The 17,110-nt window shown below is 42.1% G+C and overlaps 2 protein-coding genes across 12 annotated transcripts in view; one reads left to right on the top strand and one right to left on the bottom strand.

Annotated features, from left to right (window-relative positions):
- ABLIM1 (actin binding LIM protein 1) overlaps nucleotides 1-2,628 on the bottom strand; it is a 217,201-nt gene extending 214,573 nt beyond the window's left edge. For 7 of the 8 annotated variants that reach the window (XM_065639530.1, XM_065639517.1, XM_065639527.1 and 4 more), the window contains exons 1-2: nucleotides 2,340-2,628; nucleotides 263-401 (exon numbers count right to left, since the gene is read on the bottom strand). The gene's annotated coding sequence lies outside the window, so the exon portion shown is untranslated. The remainder of the gene's footprint in view (nucleotides 1-262; nucleotides 402-2,339) is intronic. The other variant, XM_065639518.1, reaches the window with a different exon arrangement.
- Nucleotides 2,373-17,110, top strand: part of FHIP2A (FHF complex subunit HOOK interacting protein 2A) — a 33,484-nt gene continuing 18,746 nt past the window's right edge. For 3 of the 4 annotated variants that reach the window (XR_010606496.1, XR_010606495.1, XM_065639515.1), the window contains exons 1-6: nucleotides 2,373-2,457; nucleotides 9,260-9,338; nucleotides 11,247-11,416; nucleotides 13,547-13,651; nucleotides 13,996-14,118; nucleotides 16,628-16,666. Coding sequence is in view for 2 of the 4 variants with exons in the window: in XM_065639515.1 (XP_065495587.1) it covers nucleotides 2,413-2,457; nucleotides 9,260-9,338; nucleotides 11,247-11,416; nucleotides 13,547-13,651; nucleotides 13,996-14,118; nucleotides 16,628-16,666 (561 nt within the window). In the remaining 2 variants the exon portion in view is untranslated. The remainder of the gene's footprint in view (nucleotides 2,458-9,259; nucleotides 9,339-11,246; nucleotides 11,417-13,546; nucleotides 13,652-13,995; nucleotides 14,119-16,627; nucleotides 16,667-17,110) is intronic. The other variant, XM_065639516.1, reaches the window with a different exon arrangement.

Genomic DNA, 17,110 nt, shown 5'->3' with positions numbered 1-17,110 from the left:
CCTCCTAGAGCACTTAAAAAGCCTAACAGAACTTTTCAAGTTAAATCACAGAAGATAGGCACCTTCCAAATGTAGCATCTGTCCAGTTAATAATTACATAAATGCAGAGATGGTACATATGTTTCATCATATGACCACCCACATAGCAAATTTACATTTCCTAAGAACATCTATAGAATATAACTTTGAGAACCCACAACAAGCAGACTAAAAAATAAAAAACAAACACAAAAGGCCAAAACAAATAAAAAAACATAATTACCTTATAAATTTATGTTATTTGATATGTCTGGATTTTGAGAAGGAAATAGCTAGCTCTGCTCCTTAGCAACTTCAGCAAAGGTGTCCACATACAACTGGCATTTACTTCCATATGGTACTCGGATCGTGGCTCTTCAAGCCTGCAAAGCATGGGGGTAGTAACAAAAATCAGTACAGCAGAATCATTAGTAAGACTTCATCATAGGATCAACAGTCATAGTCAGACTTCCCAGATGACACTATTTAAAACACAGCAGTTAAATAGTAGCTTTGTCCTGTCTTTTGATTTCTGTGTCTCTCCTTGCTCCTAGTGTATGAAGAACTAGATGTTCATTCATGTCCAGAAATTAATTACAAAGTTTTCCTCCACTAGGTACAACAGGTCCTCTTCCCTTCCCCATGCTGCTCTGTCACATTCCCAGCATTTCACTCTGCTCCCCCAGTGCCAAATCAATTCTGTTCCCCAACATCCATTTGCCCAGTGCCCAAACACTATCCCATGAACTGCAGCTGTTCCTAAAACATCACACCACCCACCAGCCACATCTACAACCTCTGCTCAGCCCACCTCACCTCTGCTTTCCCTGCAGCACAGCAAAATTGGCAGGGATGATTTTTTTTCTCTTAGGTACGTGGCTTGGAGGTGAAGTAAATTCCCCTTAGTTTCCTGTCAAAGTTCTGGGGGAAGAACCAGCAGTGAAACAGGTAACATGCGCACAGCCACAAGCCCTGTCACGCTGCGGTACCCTGCGAGCCCCAGGGCCACAGCCAGGACCAGGCCAGCAGCCCCTCTCACCCAGCAGCAACAACATGTCACTGATTTTCTGAGTTCATCGCCCTTATCGCTGCTCTGTGGAAAGCCAGGCATGCCAACGTGTCTCTGAGGACCTCGCTGTCCCTGCAGACGGTGACATATCCCAAGTGTCCCAACATGCAGCCAGCCAGGCCTTTGGGCAGCCCCGCCAGGCCTGCTCCCATAGAATCACAGAATGTCAGGGATTGGAAGGGACCTCGAAAGATCATCCACTCCAATCCCCCTGCCGGAGCAGGAACACCCAGATGAGGTTACACAGGAATGTGTTCACGCGGGTTTTGAATGTCTCCAGAGAAGGAGACTCCACAACCCTCCTGGGCAGCCTGTTCCAGTGTTCCGTCACCCTCACTGTGAAGACGTTTCTTCTCGTATTTAAGTGCAACCTCCTGTGTTCCAGTTCGTACCCACTGCCCCTTGTCTTATCATTGGTTGTCACTGAGAAGAGCCTGGCTCCATCCTTGTGACACCCTTTACATATTTATAAACATTAATGTCACCCCTCCGTCTCCTCTTCTCCAAGCTAAAGAGCCCCAGCTCCCTCAGCCTTTCCTCACACGGGAGACGCTCCACTCCCTTCATCATCTTTGTGGCCCTGCGCTGGACTCTCTCAACAGTTCCTTGTCCTTCTTGAACTGAGGGGTCCAGAACTGGACACAATATTCCCTACCGGACACAATTCTCCCCACCTGCCCACCCAGGAGCGCGGGGAGGCCGAGCTCTCCCAGCCCGCACGGAGCACAGCGGCGGCATGTGCAGACCCAGAGGCCCCGGTCGGAGCCTGACGGCAGCGAGACAGGGCTGCTGGGCGCCCCTTCCCCCTCGCCCTCTGCCCGGGAGTTGCCCGCAGAGCCGGGGGTGGCGTGGGGCAGCCCGAGCTGCGCCCCACACCGGGGAGCCGGCACAGGGTCCCTGCTCCGGGCAGGCCCGGCACAAGCGGCCCGGTTCAATCGGTAATGCCGGGGGCACGGCGAGCGGCCCCACCGCCCGGGCTGGAAGACGGCGCTCCCGGCTCCCCGGGCCCCGGGCCAGGCCGCGCCGGGCGGAGCAGGGCGGGCTGGGCCGGGGCCTCCCCGCGGGGCGGCGGGTGCGTGCGGAGGGTGGCGGCCCCTGCAGGCCGCGGCGGGGCGGACACCCGGAGCCTCGGCAGCCGGCGCCGCAGCCCGGCGGAGTCAGTGCCACGGTGTCCGCCGGGGAGCGAGAGGCAGAGCCGGCGGCCGCCCGCCCGCCCGATCCCCGCGGCCAGGCCCCCGCATGCAGCCCTCACCCTGGAGCGGCGGCGGCGGATCGAGGAGCTCTCGCGGTCCTCCCGGCAGCGGCTGCTGCAGTCGCGGGACAGGATGTTCTCCAAGTTCACCTCCATCCTGCAGCACGCCGTGGAGGCGGTAAGGCCGCCGGCGGGCCCGGCCACGCCGCGCCGGGGATGCGAGCCGGGCCCAGCCGCCGAGCGGGCCCCGCGGGGAGGAGCGGAGCGGAGCGGGCGGCCCGGTCCCTAAGCGCGGTGCCCCGGGCCTGCCGCCTCCCCCGGGGCTCGCTGCGGGGGCGAGGGGCCCTGCCGAATGGCGTATCCGCCGGCAGCCGCGGCCCCGCCGATCCCGGCTCGCCCGTGCCGCGGGGCAGGGAGGCGGAGGCCGAGCCGCCCGGACAGGCCGCGGCCAGCGGCGGCCCCGAGCGGTGCCCGCCAAGGCAGCGAGTTGCCCCAGCGCGGGCCGGGGCTGCCGGGGAGGAGGGAGCGGCTGCAGCCCGGGGCTCTGCGGGAGCAGCCCGGGGCTGTCCGGGCAAAGCTCTTCCCAGTAGGCCCGGGTGCTGCGCGGGGCCTGAGGGCGGCCCTGGCCCGGCCGTGCTGGGCGCCTTCTGCACGGCTCATAAGAAAGGGGGTGAATTCAGCAGACTTCTGGGGATTCTCTTCTTGTGGGCAACAGACAACGGCAGTCGCTGTCTCTGGTGCTTTTGTGTGGTGTTGTCTCTTCCAAACCCATGTTTTCATCCCTGGTTTCCTTTTTTTTTTTTTTTTTTTTAATTTGGGTGGGGTGGAAGGGGAAGCCGAGAGGACCTGGGGTTGTGTATGTGCGGTCAGATTTCCTCACGGAGCCTCACGCGGCTGAGCCCGGGGCCGCCCTGGGGACAGGGAAGCGCCAGGGCTTGGTTCTGACGCTGCTGCCATTTCTGTAGGCCGCGTCCAGCTGCCTGCTTATTTATTGCCTGTTTACCGTCTGCACGATTTATTTTTGTTTGCTTTTCGGTGAGGTGGGTCCTGGTGGTAATGTCTGGGCTTTCAGCACCTTTCTCAGTAAGCCAGGGCACCTGCGAGACTGAGTTAGAAGAGGTGTATCTTTGGTTAGGTGCTAAAAACTGGTTGTGAAATACTGCTCGCAGGGAAGGCGGAAAGTGTTGAAGCGAAATGCTTAAAATGGTTGAAAAAAGAGCCTTCGTGCCAAATCCTACCTCATGTGAGGGGCACCCTTTGTGCATCAATGTGTGCTTTGATGCTGCATCTACTTGAGCATATGCTTGATTTTAGTTCTGCCTGTGGTTCTGCAGGCTTTAGCAGGACTATTCAGGGTTTAAAGTTAAGCATGTATTAATTAATTGCAGGTTCCTAGTCTCCTCTTTTAGTGGTAGAGTGGCAATTGGAAATAAATGTTTTAAGTAATGATAAAGCGACTTATTTGAAAACTCTTTATGACCACATATGAATGCTTTCAATAGACAGTGCTTTCCCTGGAGGAGAAACAGAAATTAGTGGCTGCCTGACTAAAGAAATCTTGTTATGGTGAGATGTGCCACATTTTTGAATAAGAGTGGATGACTAAGAGATGCAGGAGTGAAGGAGAAGTTATTCTGTCAGGCTTACCAATTCAAGATAGCTAATAAAAGTTATTCCTAGAAGAACGTTTAGATTAGTGATGTGTACAAAACAAAACAAAAAAACCCAACAAACAAACAATCTCCCCCCCCTTCATTTACTTGAGATCCATAAAAAACTAGGAAAAATGAATGAGAATGAGTTGAATGAAAAAGGGGAAAACTAGAGGTAGTAGGGGCTAGACGATCTTTATTAAGAATGATAATAAAAAGAAAAAGAGAAGTAGAGTTTGATAACATCACTTTGCAAGTGACTGGTATCAAACAACATGCTGTATATCCGTGTTCAACTCTGCTGTCCCTTTTAGAATTGCCTGATCCTGCTAACACCACTGTGATGGATCTCCTTATAATAAATACTGCACTAAATTGCATTTGTGGGGTTGTGACAAATACCAAGCACCACATGCTAGGAAAGAAGCATGGAATCACAAAAGCAAGAGGATGTTAAGAGTGTTTCTTACTTCAGCTGGGAAGTTTGACCTAGTAATTCAAGCACAGAACTGAGAAATAGAAACTTTTAACCAGTTTGGGGGCCGTATGTGACTTCACATCATTGTTTCATTCTCTCTTTAACTGAAGTATGTGGGCTGTTTAGCATTTCTACTCTGAAAATGATGGTGTAAATCTGAAAATTGGTGTAAATCCTAAATATTAGAGAAGTCCATCTTGATGCCGCCTGCTGTTTTCAGAACCTAGAGATTTTGGAGTCGAGCAAGTACAGCTCATGCAGCCTCAAGTGGACCCTGTTTCAGCCCTCAATATTAGCAACATAACTGCTAACTAAGATATCAATTCTCAAAGGTTTTAGGTTTCTACATCCCAGAGGAATTCAGCTGCAGCTGAACAGATTTCAGCTGAGCTGGACACTCAAATACACTCCAAGTGCCTAGGCTTGGCTTTCACTGGGAGGACGACTTTAAATCAGGATGGTTGGATATCCCTTCTCCCCTCTCCTTTCTCCTGCATGTCACTTATAAAAATGCTCCTGTCCTGCCTCAGGGCCTCTGGGCCTGCAGACTGAGAGATGTGTTTAAATAGTAATAGTTCCTGTGTTATTAGATAATCATTATCTTCCCCTCAAATGCCACCTCTCTGAACTATGACGAGGAGTTCCAAAGGTTGATGGTCTAATACACATGGGAGTATTTTATGAGGTTAATCTTAATGAGTCTGTGACAGTTTATATACAGCTTGTCTCCAGATGTTTGCTTTTTGCTATGCATTTCTGATATACTTTTATCCCAGACATATTCCAGGAGTGCCACATTCTCAGGAATGTACAAAATGTAGTGCACAATAACGAAGCAGCAAGTTAGACTTCTTTTTTTCTCTTATCTTGTGCTCTTCACTCATATTTCCCTAGACAAAACAGCTTGTCTGTAAAGTGGTCACTCAGTCTTCAAAGGACTTCTGTTTGTGTTTGATTTGGGCTATCAGGAGATGTTTCATCTTAGTAGTGAAGTCAAAATGATGGTTTTGAGCTGTCTACCTTGAGCAGGAAAAATATGATTGTTTTTGTTTTGAATTTTGCAATTTGCTGTCAGACAAGATTATTCTGTCACTCGCTATCTGGGAGTGAATTTAGATTTTGGTATCTGCTGCACGTTTTTGGGACCCCTCTCTACCAACCTGTTATTCCACTGTATCTCTTACACTGGTACCTTAAAATGCTCATATGTAGCTTCTTTTCTGTTCATGTTTTGAGGCAAAGCTGAGCTTTGGAAGAAACTGAGTCACTTGCTACAGGTACTGGTCCAAAATCATTAACTGCATAACTGCTCAGGACAAGATTTATTCTTCTGGAAACCACTTTACTAGATGTAATGACCTCCCATTACCGATTGCTTTGATATTGTGCTGCTATTAACAAATTACGATGACAAAATTTAATACATGGCTTGCAAGCATGTGCAGTCTTAATTTTATGCTTGAAAGCAGTGACCATTATAAACTCGGTTCATTCCCCAGCTGAAGAAATAACATAAACATTCAAGCATTAGTCTTTTTTCAGATTTTCCCTTGGGGCAAACCTTCACACTAGTAAAGTAGTAGGATTGAAGAAAAAAAATCAACCGACTGCTGCAGTTTTCCTTGTGTTAGTCAGGGGACTGTGTATGAACTTATTAATTTCTTTTTTTGCCCAGTTTCTGCTTTCTTTTTCTGACCAGACAGTACCTGTTATTCTTTTATACAGTGTTTTCTTTACTTTGTGGACTAGTGCAAAAGGTATTGCAGGCTATCAACAGCTTTGGTTGTTTCCATTCTTTTTTGTATTGAATTGCAGTTCTGAAAAGCATACGTGAAAAATATGACAATAATTTTTAAATGCACAAAGGAATTGCTGTTAAATACTGAATATTTATAGGTTTCTTTGATCTCGACATTTTTTTTTTCCTGCCTAAACACAAATTCTATATACTTCTGAAAACTACGTGGAATTGTATTTTGGACAGATTTTATAATGAGCAGACTGTAGTTCTGGCCAAAGATCGATAGTTCTCCTGAGAACAGCACTTTTTCTGGAAGGAGTGGGGTTAGATCATTAGTAATGGATTGTCACCAGAATGATAAGGCAGCATGTGTTAAATTTAGCTCGTAAATGGGAACACTCGCTCAGTCCCAGGAGCTGGACTGCTGGAATTGGGGACCAGATGGAAGAGCTAAACAATGTCTGCTCAAATTGGCTGATTTTTAGGAGTGCTCAGTGAGTTTTGGCTATTTGATATACCAACACCTACGCTGCAATCTTTAAGATGTTGGGGTTTTTTTCCCGAAAGGAGGAGAACTTCACTTTGAGATTAGGAACTAATAGTTCAAAATTAGTAACGACATGTGTAATTACATCAAAATGAATTAATATAACTGTGAGAAATAACTGCGCTTTCAGGGTAATTCCTTCAAATTAGACAAATAGCAGGGATTAATGGCCTTAACAATTGATTTTGTTTTGCTTCAGAGTCTTTATAAAAGTATGTGTACTTTTAAAAAAGAGTGATTATTCAGGTTGGCAACTGTGACGTATTTCTTTTCAGCTGGTAGCTAATAATTCATCCTAAAATAGAAACTACAGCTTCATCCTAGAATTACCTGTCCTAGTAGGGTTGAAGCATGTCAACCAAGTGTTTGGGACCTCACATTTTTCTAATGCTTTCCAGTGCTGGGCTTTGTTTGTGTATAAGCTGGTACCTTGGTTTGTACCTTGATTTTGTGTCTGAATAACTAACTCAGTTAAGAGGATTGGGGTTTTTTTGGTCAGTAGGATGCCTCTCTCAGAATAATACATATCATTGCTGGAGTTACATCTCTGTTAAATATTCCTGGGAAAAGCTGTGCTGTAAAAAGCAGATTTATACTATGTCCATCTGCGGTGGGAAAAGGAATTTGGGGGTGGGAATACTTTAACTGAACAAGTAAAGAAATACATTTTTTCTGTATCGTTGGTTGTTGAGTCTGGTAGCTCAATGTAGGCAAAGCTGCCATAGCTCTGTATCACCAGGTCCAGTTGGTGTCAAGGTCGATCGAATGTTCCCAGTAGGTGAACATGTACACACAAGCACAGATGCACACACATGCTAATGGTATCTCTGTTTGATAACTCTGTCTTGCAGTCCTCGACAGAGAAGACTCTGAAATCACTGAATATTTTAATTAAAAATGGCACGACCTGTCCCTGAGTTACCTTTTCACCTCTGAGAGGAGTCCCTGGAGGCGTTTGTTGGGAGGGAGAATGTCTGTATCCAAGGTTCTCTCCCGCAGTGGATAAATTATTGACAGTGCTGAGAAGCGAAATCCTTTTCCTGGCACTGCTCAGAGGCACTAAAGTCATCTCAAGGCAGATGAGGCTAGAAGCAGCAGAGAGGAAAATCGCATCAGTCAAGGATAAATCTTTAATGTTATCTATTATGTATTACTTTGGAAGTAGAGTGGTCTAAAAGACCTGGTATTCCTCAAGAGTGATCTCTGTGCCATTCATCAGCCCGAGCTGAGTTTTAGGTATAGTTTTATTACAGAAAGATGCAAAATGATCATTACATTGCTTGAAATACACATCTGCAGCAGCCAAGTGTGATATATGAAGCGTGATACAAAATATCATGTGCTCAGTCTTCAGTTCGTTCAGGTTTTCTTCTGAATTTCAATAACCTAGTAAACTTCTTAGTAAAATAAACTGGTTTTGTCCAGTGTGCAGTGCCCTGATATTTCTTCTGTGGTAGCTGGTGCTACAGTGCTGCTCTCAGTGCCCAGCCCTGGAAATATGGAAGACTTCATGAGCCCACAGACTGTCAGGGAATGGATAAGCAATGCCAGCTTGATTTCCTCGTTGCCGTTTGTGAGGACACATTTCCACACAGGATGCAGGTGTAGATACTTATCACTACTTTTTTAAAGTCTTACATTTCAAAGTTCTATGTGCAAAGGGTCGTTAACAATTAGCATTCCACTTTCTTATCACAGCAGGGCACGCTGTTCATATACTGGGCTTTATGTCTTTGCCAAGATAAGTTTAATTGTCATTAAATTCAAGTAAAATGAAAGACTGATGTGGAGAACTTCCAAGGCTTTTTCGGAGACCAGCAGTACCCAGTGAAGATTATACAGATGTCTGAACTGTGTGCTTCTGTTTGTACAAGAACTGAGGCAACTCAGCACTTTTTAGGCCCTACGAGGAGACACTAAAGGAATTCAGAGTTATTAATCTCAAATGTGGTATCTGTAGTTTCTGAAGGGAAATAAGAAGTGTATTTGTTAAAAAAAGAACAACCAGTCAAAGCTGTGGCGATCAGCCTGGTGTAAAAAAAAAAAAAAAAAAGAAACAAAGATCTTTTGAAAGCTGTGGTTAACAGGAGTAAAAAGCATGGCAAAAACTATATGAAGCAGCTATTCAGTATTTCTGAGGGAACAGAGGGAGAGAGGAAAACAGAATGTACAGAAAGGGATGATGGCTCCAAGAACAAATGTAAAAGAACATGTTTTTTTTCGACAGGACAAAACTCTGAGAGCTAAACAATTCTAACCTACGTTTCTATTGTTGTTTTGCTGTATGAGCGATTGCTTTTGTTGCTTCAAATAGCTTGTCTGATCATAGAGACATCACAGAGATTATTACTGATGTTCACAACCTAGGCAATATGACATGGGGCTTATGCCATGAATAATGTATGTTGTCCTTGTTAAAGGTAAAAGAGCATAGAGTAAGAATCGTAGCACTAGTCTGCAGCAGTTTACTTCCAAGCATAAAATAAAATTCAATTTTATCTCTAAGGAAATATGTTTATTTCATTCCTGACTGGTTTTTGTTTGTTATTTTTTCCCCTATAGCTTGCACCTTCCCTTCCATTACAAGAAGATTTTGTTTACCACTGGAAAGCAATCACTCATTACTACATAGAGACATCAGGTAAAAGAAGAAAACCTTCTGGTTTTGTCTCTTTATTGTGAAAACTAGAATTCCCAATTTCAGTGTTGTTAAAAAGTAAAGATTAAGGAATACTAAAATGAGTCTTGTCTTTTCTCAAAATACCAACAATAATAATTAGTAATTAAAAATATTGTGTACCTCCATTCATCCCTTAAAAAGTAGGTATGAAAAATGATCGAGAGAAGGTCTTTCCTGAGTACCATGTAGAGAGTTGTACCTTTTCACGTCTGACCCAATTTCTGTCTTCACATATTCTGTTTAATCTGAACAGACAACTACAGAAACGTAGTTCCTGCTGTTGACCTTTTTATTGTTTTGCATCAGAGATTTTCTTCTTCTTTCTAGGATTTTAACAAAAGTTATTTTGTGATCATAGATTTTACCAGACCATCTGAACTCTGTGTGCTCAGTATTAGGTGTTTTTGTTTTGATAACATAGCTCTGAAAAGTGAATTGGTGAGAAAGTTTAGAATACATTTTGTTAAAACTTATCCAGCCCTTACTCTGCTCTTCTAAAAAATGGGTATTCTGATGAAATATGGCTGTAGTTGCTTTTTCTTTAAACTTTTCTTTGGTTTCCTACAATGGTTACACAACATTTAGATTTTTAATTTTTAGTTCTAGTTATTAAACTATTAAGTTTTAAAAGTGAATGTTACCATGCCTTCCTCAAGTTCTGCATTTCTGCTAGCATAGCTATTGAATCTGTATTTGTGTCTGGGCCTGGTGATCTTGTTTAGATCAACATTTACTCTTAAAAGCCGAAACTTGACCCTTGGTTCTAAATACCCATCTTTTGGAACGCTATGTGATGTTTCCCGAGGTAGAAATGACAGGGTGGTAGGGGAAAACTGATACCTGCGATTATGTGGTGCAGAATAAAAGCCGACCTCTCTCCCAGACTTTCAAAAGTCTGGTGGAAAACAAGTTTCCACTCAGTGGATGTACTTCTGTCCTCGCAGTGGGAGCAGAATTATGCCTAGGAAACTCAAGCAAAACACTCCAGGCTAACTGAACGTTGTGGTAGAGATCAAAATCACTCTGACATGGCAGTTTTCCTTTGTGATCTTGTTGCCATTTGCATGCAAGTGACAGTTATTTTTAGGTTATTGCATAAGAAGTAGTAACCATTTCCCTAGTGGGCTATATTTCAAGTAGCATGTAGCTGAAAAAAATAAAATGGAAAATCTCCGTGTGAGGACGTGCTCTGCAACATGTTAGTGCCAGCTCCCACTGCTAGTGGCATAAATCCATGACAGTTCCATGACTTTAGTGTAATGAAATCAGAGTATTACCCTTTCCTACATCAATTTTGGCAGAATGCTATCTTAATGCAGAAAGTATAAAAGACAAATGTATAAACTTTTGAAGAATAAGCAGCATAGAGTTTGGGTTTTCTTTGTTGTTAACGTTAGAAAAAACTATTTATTATCTAGTTTGTAAAGGAACTGCTCGACTGCAAATTGAGCTGATGTGTTAGAGGCTGTGTGTAGATTTCAGAATTACTATGTGAGGAGTCAAAGAAGAAGTGATCAGGACAGGGTGGATACTAATCGGAAAATTGGGACTTGAACCTTTCTCTCCCTAAGCTTGGTTATTGGCTTTAAAAGTTTTCCTTTTTGACTGTGTAATTAACGCATGTTTTGAAATTTGGCATTTCACCTTTTCCCCATTGCAAGGTTAGATATCTGCCTGGCGCATATTCCAGTTTACATTTCCAGATACGGTTCTGAAAATTTGATTTAAGACATGTTGAAAAACTTACATACTATATAAAAGATTCTTTAAATGAGTGGTCATGTTTTTGAATCTTAAATTTGGAACTGAACTTAAGAAAAGGGAGGACAATATTTTAATCATTCTTAATTGCTTGTCTCTTCTATTTAGATGACAAAGCTCCTGTGACTGATACCAACATTCCTTCTCACCTGGAACAGATGTTGGATATTCTAGTTCAAGAAGAAAATGAGAGGGAATCAGGCGAAACAGGACCATGTATGGAATATTTGCTACATCACAAGATTTTGGAGACACTCTACACACTAGGAAAAGCTGATGTATGTACTTCTCAGCAGAGATTATCTTTTGTGTGAGCTCTCAATTGTAACAGGGACTGAAGTTCTACAGTAGGTGGTAGTGTGGGACACTGAACTCTAGCAAAGAGCTGTTTGCTTATGTTACCGACACTATTGCAAGCGTGATTAGAGTGAGACAACCAGAGAGATGCTAAGGCAGAACCCCAAGATGCATTACTCACCAGTCTGATAATATTGACTGTGAAGCCAGAAGGAGACGAAATATTTTTTTTCAGTCTAGAATGTTTCTGGCTTCTACAAGACAGTCCCTCTCTGTCCTTTGTTAAGTGTTGGGAGATTCTTGGGTGAAAAGTGGTGGATTAAATACTAATTTTGTTTAATTTTTCTGAATGTGATGAGTTGCTGCTCGGAAAGACTTCTATGTCAGAAAACATTAATTTAAGCTGATCCCCAGACAGCTTTCGCAGCTGAGTCTTTGGTATGAATGCAGCCCTTGGCAGTGTTGTCTGGTTCTTCTCATGTCTGCTTTGTGGCACATGGGAAATTATCTTCATAGTCTTGGTGCATTCTTGTTGGCATGTGTCTTGACAGACGTATGAGCTGAAATGTGTGGGGCTGGTGGGATCATGGGGTGAAATAGCTTTGCAGCCCTTGTGCTAGAACTTTTTGTATCATGATACAGATGCAGTTAGAAATCATGGTATATTCCATTCCAAGGATAAATGGAGCTCTCTGTTGTTTCATTCTCAGTCAGTTTTTTACAGGTTGTGAGTTTTTAATCTACTGGATTTTACATATGTAGACAATGCAGGGTACTAGCTGTCTGAGCCTGGACTGTTCCTTGCTCTGGAAGGATGAGAACTATACAATTTCTGTTGCTCTACCAGCTGTCCTACGACCAGGCTGAGATACCTGATGAATTGAAAATACTTGCTCAGAAATACAGCTCGTTCAGTCATCTATAAACTTTGCCAAGAAGCCGAGATGAAATGGTGACATATGTGAAGCGGGTAATTAGTAATATGTTTCTAAGAGTTGAGAGAAGTCATTTTGCACTCATGCAAATACGCCTGCACAAGCAATTCTTGTACAGCCTGTCTTTATACTTTGCCACTTGTGAGTTGATACATCTGAAGTAAACACACAGTTCAGTGCTTGCAGGATGTTGCAAAGATCTGTTGCAAAATGAATAATATCCTTTCACAGCAACCACTTAGACTTACTACATGATTGTAGATGCACCCTGATGGTACACAGTTGGCCGTTCTTTTCAATGGATTGCTTGACAACTGAGTGACAATTAGGAATGAACAATCTAAGGATAATTACCTTGGAAGGAGAACCAGGTCAGGCAGCTGCCATTGCTGGCTCTTGCCACCCATGCTTCTTTCACCTGTGCAGTGAACCAGATGAGGGAAATGATGTGGTTTAAAATTAACCTATGGAATAACAGCATTTGTTAACATGGTCGAACACATTAGAGTCAGGAGGGATTTAGCTAGAAACAAAGGTACATAAAGGACCACGAGCCATCAGATCTCATGGAGATAAAGAAGTACTTTCATCTGACATAGTGCATGAGGGACAGTAGAATGAGGTTTTTTTTATGGTTTACATTCTGCTGAATCTCAGGGAAAACAACAGCTTTCTCTTGTCCTGGAACATCTGTGCATTTATAAACACTTTATCTGTTAAGGTTAATTGCACATGAATTTTAAAAGCTTTTGTAGACATTAAGATGTTTATAGTTTATCATTGTATATTTGCATGTGCTGACTCACTGAATTGCTGGATATTGTGGCACAGTACCGTAAAAGAGAGCTGATCTGTAGCCACTTAATTCTGTTGATTTCCCCTTAGCGCTGTATTGATAGGGAATATTTCCTGGAAAGACCAGTAGAAGTCTGCACTAGAGCAATTAACTGAAAGTATGAATAATCTGAAAAAGAAAAGAGTAATGAGATGCAACATGTTTTTGTTGATCTCTGTCCATATTGATAAAAGTGGTATGTTAACAGATGGTGATTTTTTAAAAAATACTTTCAGATAAATTATTGCTGTTTATTTAGCCATTTTGAGTGACAAATTTGCATCTATGTTTCTCTCTGCACTCATTGTATTTTTGTTACTGTTAATCTGGTTTTGTTTCAGTGTCCTCCAGGAATGAAACAGCAAGTTTTGGCTTTTTATACAAAACTTCTTGGAAGAATACGGCAACCTCTTCTTCCCCACATAAATGTGCATAGGCCAGTGCAGGTACTGTTCAAATTTTAAGTAAACTATGTTTTTGCATGACAAGTTTCTCTTATTCTGCTGTATCTAATAGTATCTGTAATTCTTCCATTATCAAGTGAGTTAAAGAAACTGCTGGAGTGCAGTATCAGTTTTAATGTATTGACAATTAAAGCCTTGAACTGCCCCTGCAATGCAAGTCATAAGTAATAAAGAAATCCTGTTCATAGCAATCTAAATCTAGAGCAGATGTTCAAGTCAATAATCATAAATCTTTGTAGTATGTATATAGAAAAATAATTCAGTCTGTCATTTGCAGAAAAAGCTATAACTTACTCTCTAATTGTTCACTTTTCTTTATGTGACAGAAATTAATCAGACTGTGTGGTGAAGTTCTGGCAACACCAACAGAAAACGAAGAAATTCAGTTTCTGTGTATAGTATGTGCAAAGCTGAAACAGGATCCATACCTGGTCAACTTCTTCCTTGAGGTAAATCAAATCGGTCATTTCCAGGTGTATTTACAGTGTCACAGACAAAATCTAATAGGGAACCGGAGGTATCACATTGTGCTTCATAACTGAGTTTTCATTCACTCTGTGAGTTTTTCCTGCAATATTAGAAAATAGGTGTGTGTGGGGAGTGTTTGTTTGGTTTGGGGTGTTTTTTTGTTTGTTTTGGTTTGTTTGTTTGTTTTTCTTCCAGAGACTTGATACATCTGGTTATTTTTACTAGAATTTCATTCAGAGCTCACAAATATACCTGCCTGACATCCTTATCCTTCCTAGTGAAAGGGCTTTTAGAGTAGGGATATGAATCGTAATGTAGAACACTGGGTGAGGGAGACTTCGGATTTCTGATGTTGTTTTGTCTTCAGCCCAATAAAGACTAAGGGACATATTGCATGAGGCATTGGAACCTTGCAAGTTGCAAAGTGTTCTGCAGAATTGGGCCCTTATTTGGCAGTGGCACATATGGTATAGCTGCAGTGCCAGCTCGCAATCTACAACATGACATTATTTTCTGGCTGTAAGAAAGCCAAAAATCTTTACTCCCTCTTTGAACTTAACATGTGGCATTGATGAAATCAGAGTGGGAGGAGAAATAATTTCTAGACTGACTTTCTGTTCCCATTTAGAAGGAGCATATAAAAGTTTAATTTATAAAAGTCCATTTAGAAAAGCCTCCTGCTCCCACTTTGGTGTTTCCTGTGGTGAAAAGATGTAGATATAGTGTCCTTCAGGAGTATTTTAAAAGCTTTCCACAAACGAGATCTGTAATAGCAGAGGCTGCTAAACCGCAAAGATACATTATTTTCCACTGAATATATGGATATCACTTATAAGGTAAAGAATCCATCTTGAGTTTATTTTTGCCTTGATTAAATACCACTCTGATTGCCATTGTATCCACTGTAGTTGTACAAGCGGTAGGAATGGTGTAAGGATTGAAAAGTTAGTGTTTGAACACGAGAAGCCCTCAGAAGCAAACTGCTAGGTATTTTACGTGGTACAAGTCCGAACCAGGATTACTTTCGATGTAATTTTTCTAAGTTGTATGGTTTGAAAAGAACCCTCTGAATGGCTCTTATACTCAAATAATGCCCTTGAAGTCCAACCTGAGAACCCCAATCATAAGAACCTCAAGTGTTTTGTTAGACATCAGTGTTCTTCCCCAAAATAGCAAGCTTACAGTATTAAAAATCAGACATGGAAAAACGTTATTCCAAATTTTAAAGAGATCTCTAGTTTCACAAAATGCTGCTGATAGAGTTCAGGCAAGCTGAAGAACATTTCTTGTAGCTCCGGTTTCCTTCACAACCTCGTTCTAAATGTCATAGCCTAAGGCACACGTCTTCACGACTTCTGATAGTTGTTTCCGGATAAGGTATTTGGGGTGCAGAGTTCTCCGATATTAGAACAGAATATTCTGGTTCATGTCTATGCCTCTTTGAGGTGCCGTTGTAGTTTTTGACCTTCAAATGCATGAAAGGGTAAATTTGCAGAATTCAATGGCATTTATCTCTCAAATCTCCCAGCACTTTATACACTGAAATGCAGATAGGTCTCTCCTAAGCAGTCTGTTTGTATCTGTCTGTTTTTCTTCCTTCTTTGACTTTTCCTGATCAGTTTCTACAGTATTTTATGAACATAAAAAACTATGTACAAACCCTTTATTTCCTTTGTTCATATCATTTCCGTATCAAATAGTTTGTTGATGGAGTGCTGTTTATATTTTAGTAAGATCTTTCACCTATATTGCATAACCAATAAGGCTATATGGCCTAACCGTATCTCTTCAGCAGGTTACTTTTGTTGTGGAAATAAACACTGGAGGAACTGGATTCTACTTTTTAAACCTTTAAAATCAGTATGCTAATTTTATTTCGGCTTTAATTTATTCTTTTCTTTAGACTGAGTTTTCCTTGGTTTTGCGTAGGAAGAATATACATGAGAATGTTTGACTTATCACCTCTATTTCAGTCATTATTTTATGCTAAACTTGTTAATTCGTGTTTTTCCTTATTCGTTTGCCCCATCTCATCCCATCTTACACGAGGATTCTCCTTGCAACTGGTTCCATGCAAAGGGACACTTGGTTTTCTGTGTTTCTATTTCTGCTCCTGAGACCTTAAACAAGTTCTAATATAGTGTCTGTTAAAAAATTGTACCTGCATTTCATAAAATGAGCAATAGTTTTACTATTCACTTCTACTTTCATTACTACAAATTACCAGCCTTATATTTCTCACCGTGAATTAAGTAGAGATTCTCGTTAGCTGTGATAGCACTTCATTTTTTCACAGAATTCTTTTTAAATCTGCCTGAACTCAGACACAACATCATCCACCACAGATTTTGAAACTCTGATAGTCACATATAATGAAAATATAAAAAGGTATTTTTATGTTGTCCGCTCTCCGTTGGTGCAGGATTCAGTTAGAGGAGTACTTTGTCTAGAAAACATTGACTATGTGTTTTATGTCACCTTTTCTGTTAGGTCATTCAGGATCCTGTTTTGCACCTTTACAGGAGGCAGGTGAGCAGCTAAGCTGCAGAATTGCATGATTAGGCAATAGAAGCTTAAATACACGCAAAAACTCTGCCTGTGTGTTGTTCAATGTACAGAGCACTTTGTGTCACCTGCCAGTGGAAGAGCAATGAGCTATGGACAAATTTCTAGAGGCGTTTATACATTTCTATATGTTAAGTCTTCTCAGTGATGCCTTAGCTAAACAAACAACGGCCTTTTGAATGGCAAGAGAGTGCAGACAGGAGGTAATAGGCCGGTGTAAAACAAAATATTTTCTAATTTTTGAAAAAAAGTAGCTTTTCTCTTTGGCAACCCTGCCTGCTACTTGAGTAGTGGCAGCAACAGTGTGTAATCCAGGAGTGAAATGCAGTTCCAGCTTTTAGTTCTGCTTTATGGTCAAGGTTCATTGTTGTGATTCAGATATTCCTGTGTATTGATAAAATATATGGG

This window comes from Caloenas nicobarica, chromosome 7 (genome assembly GCF_036013445.1).
Source record: "Caloenas nicobarica isolate bCalNic1 chromosome 7, bCalNic1.hap1, whole genome shotgun sequence".
NCBI classification, from domain to species: domain Eukaryota; kingdom Metazoa; phylum Chordata; class Aves; order Columbiformes; family Columbidae; genus Caloenas; species Caloenas nicobarica.
This window is presented reverse-complemented; position numbering and strand designations above follow the sequence as displayed.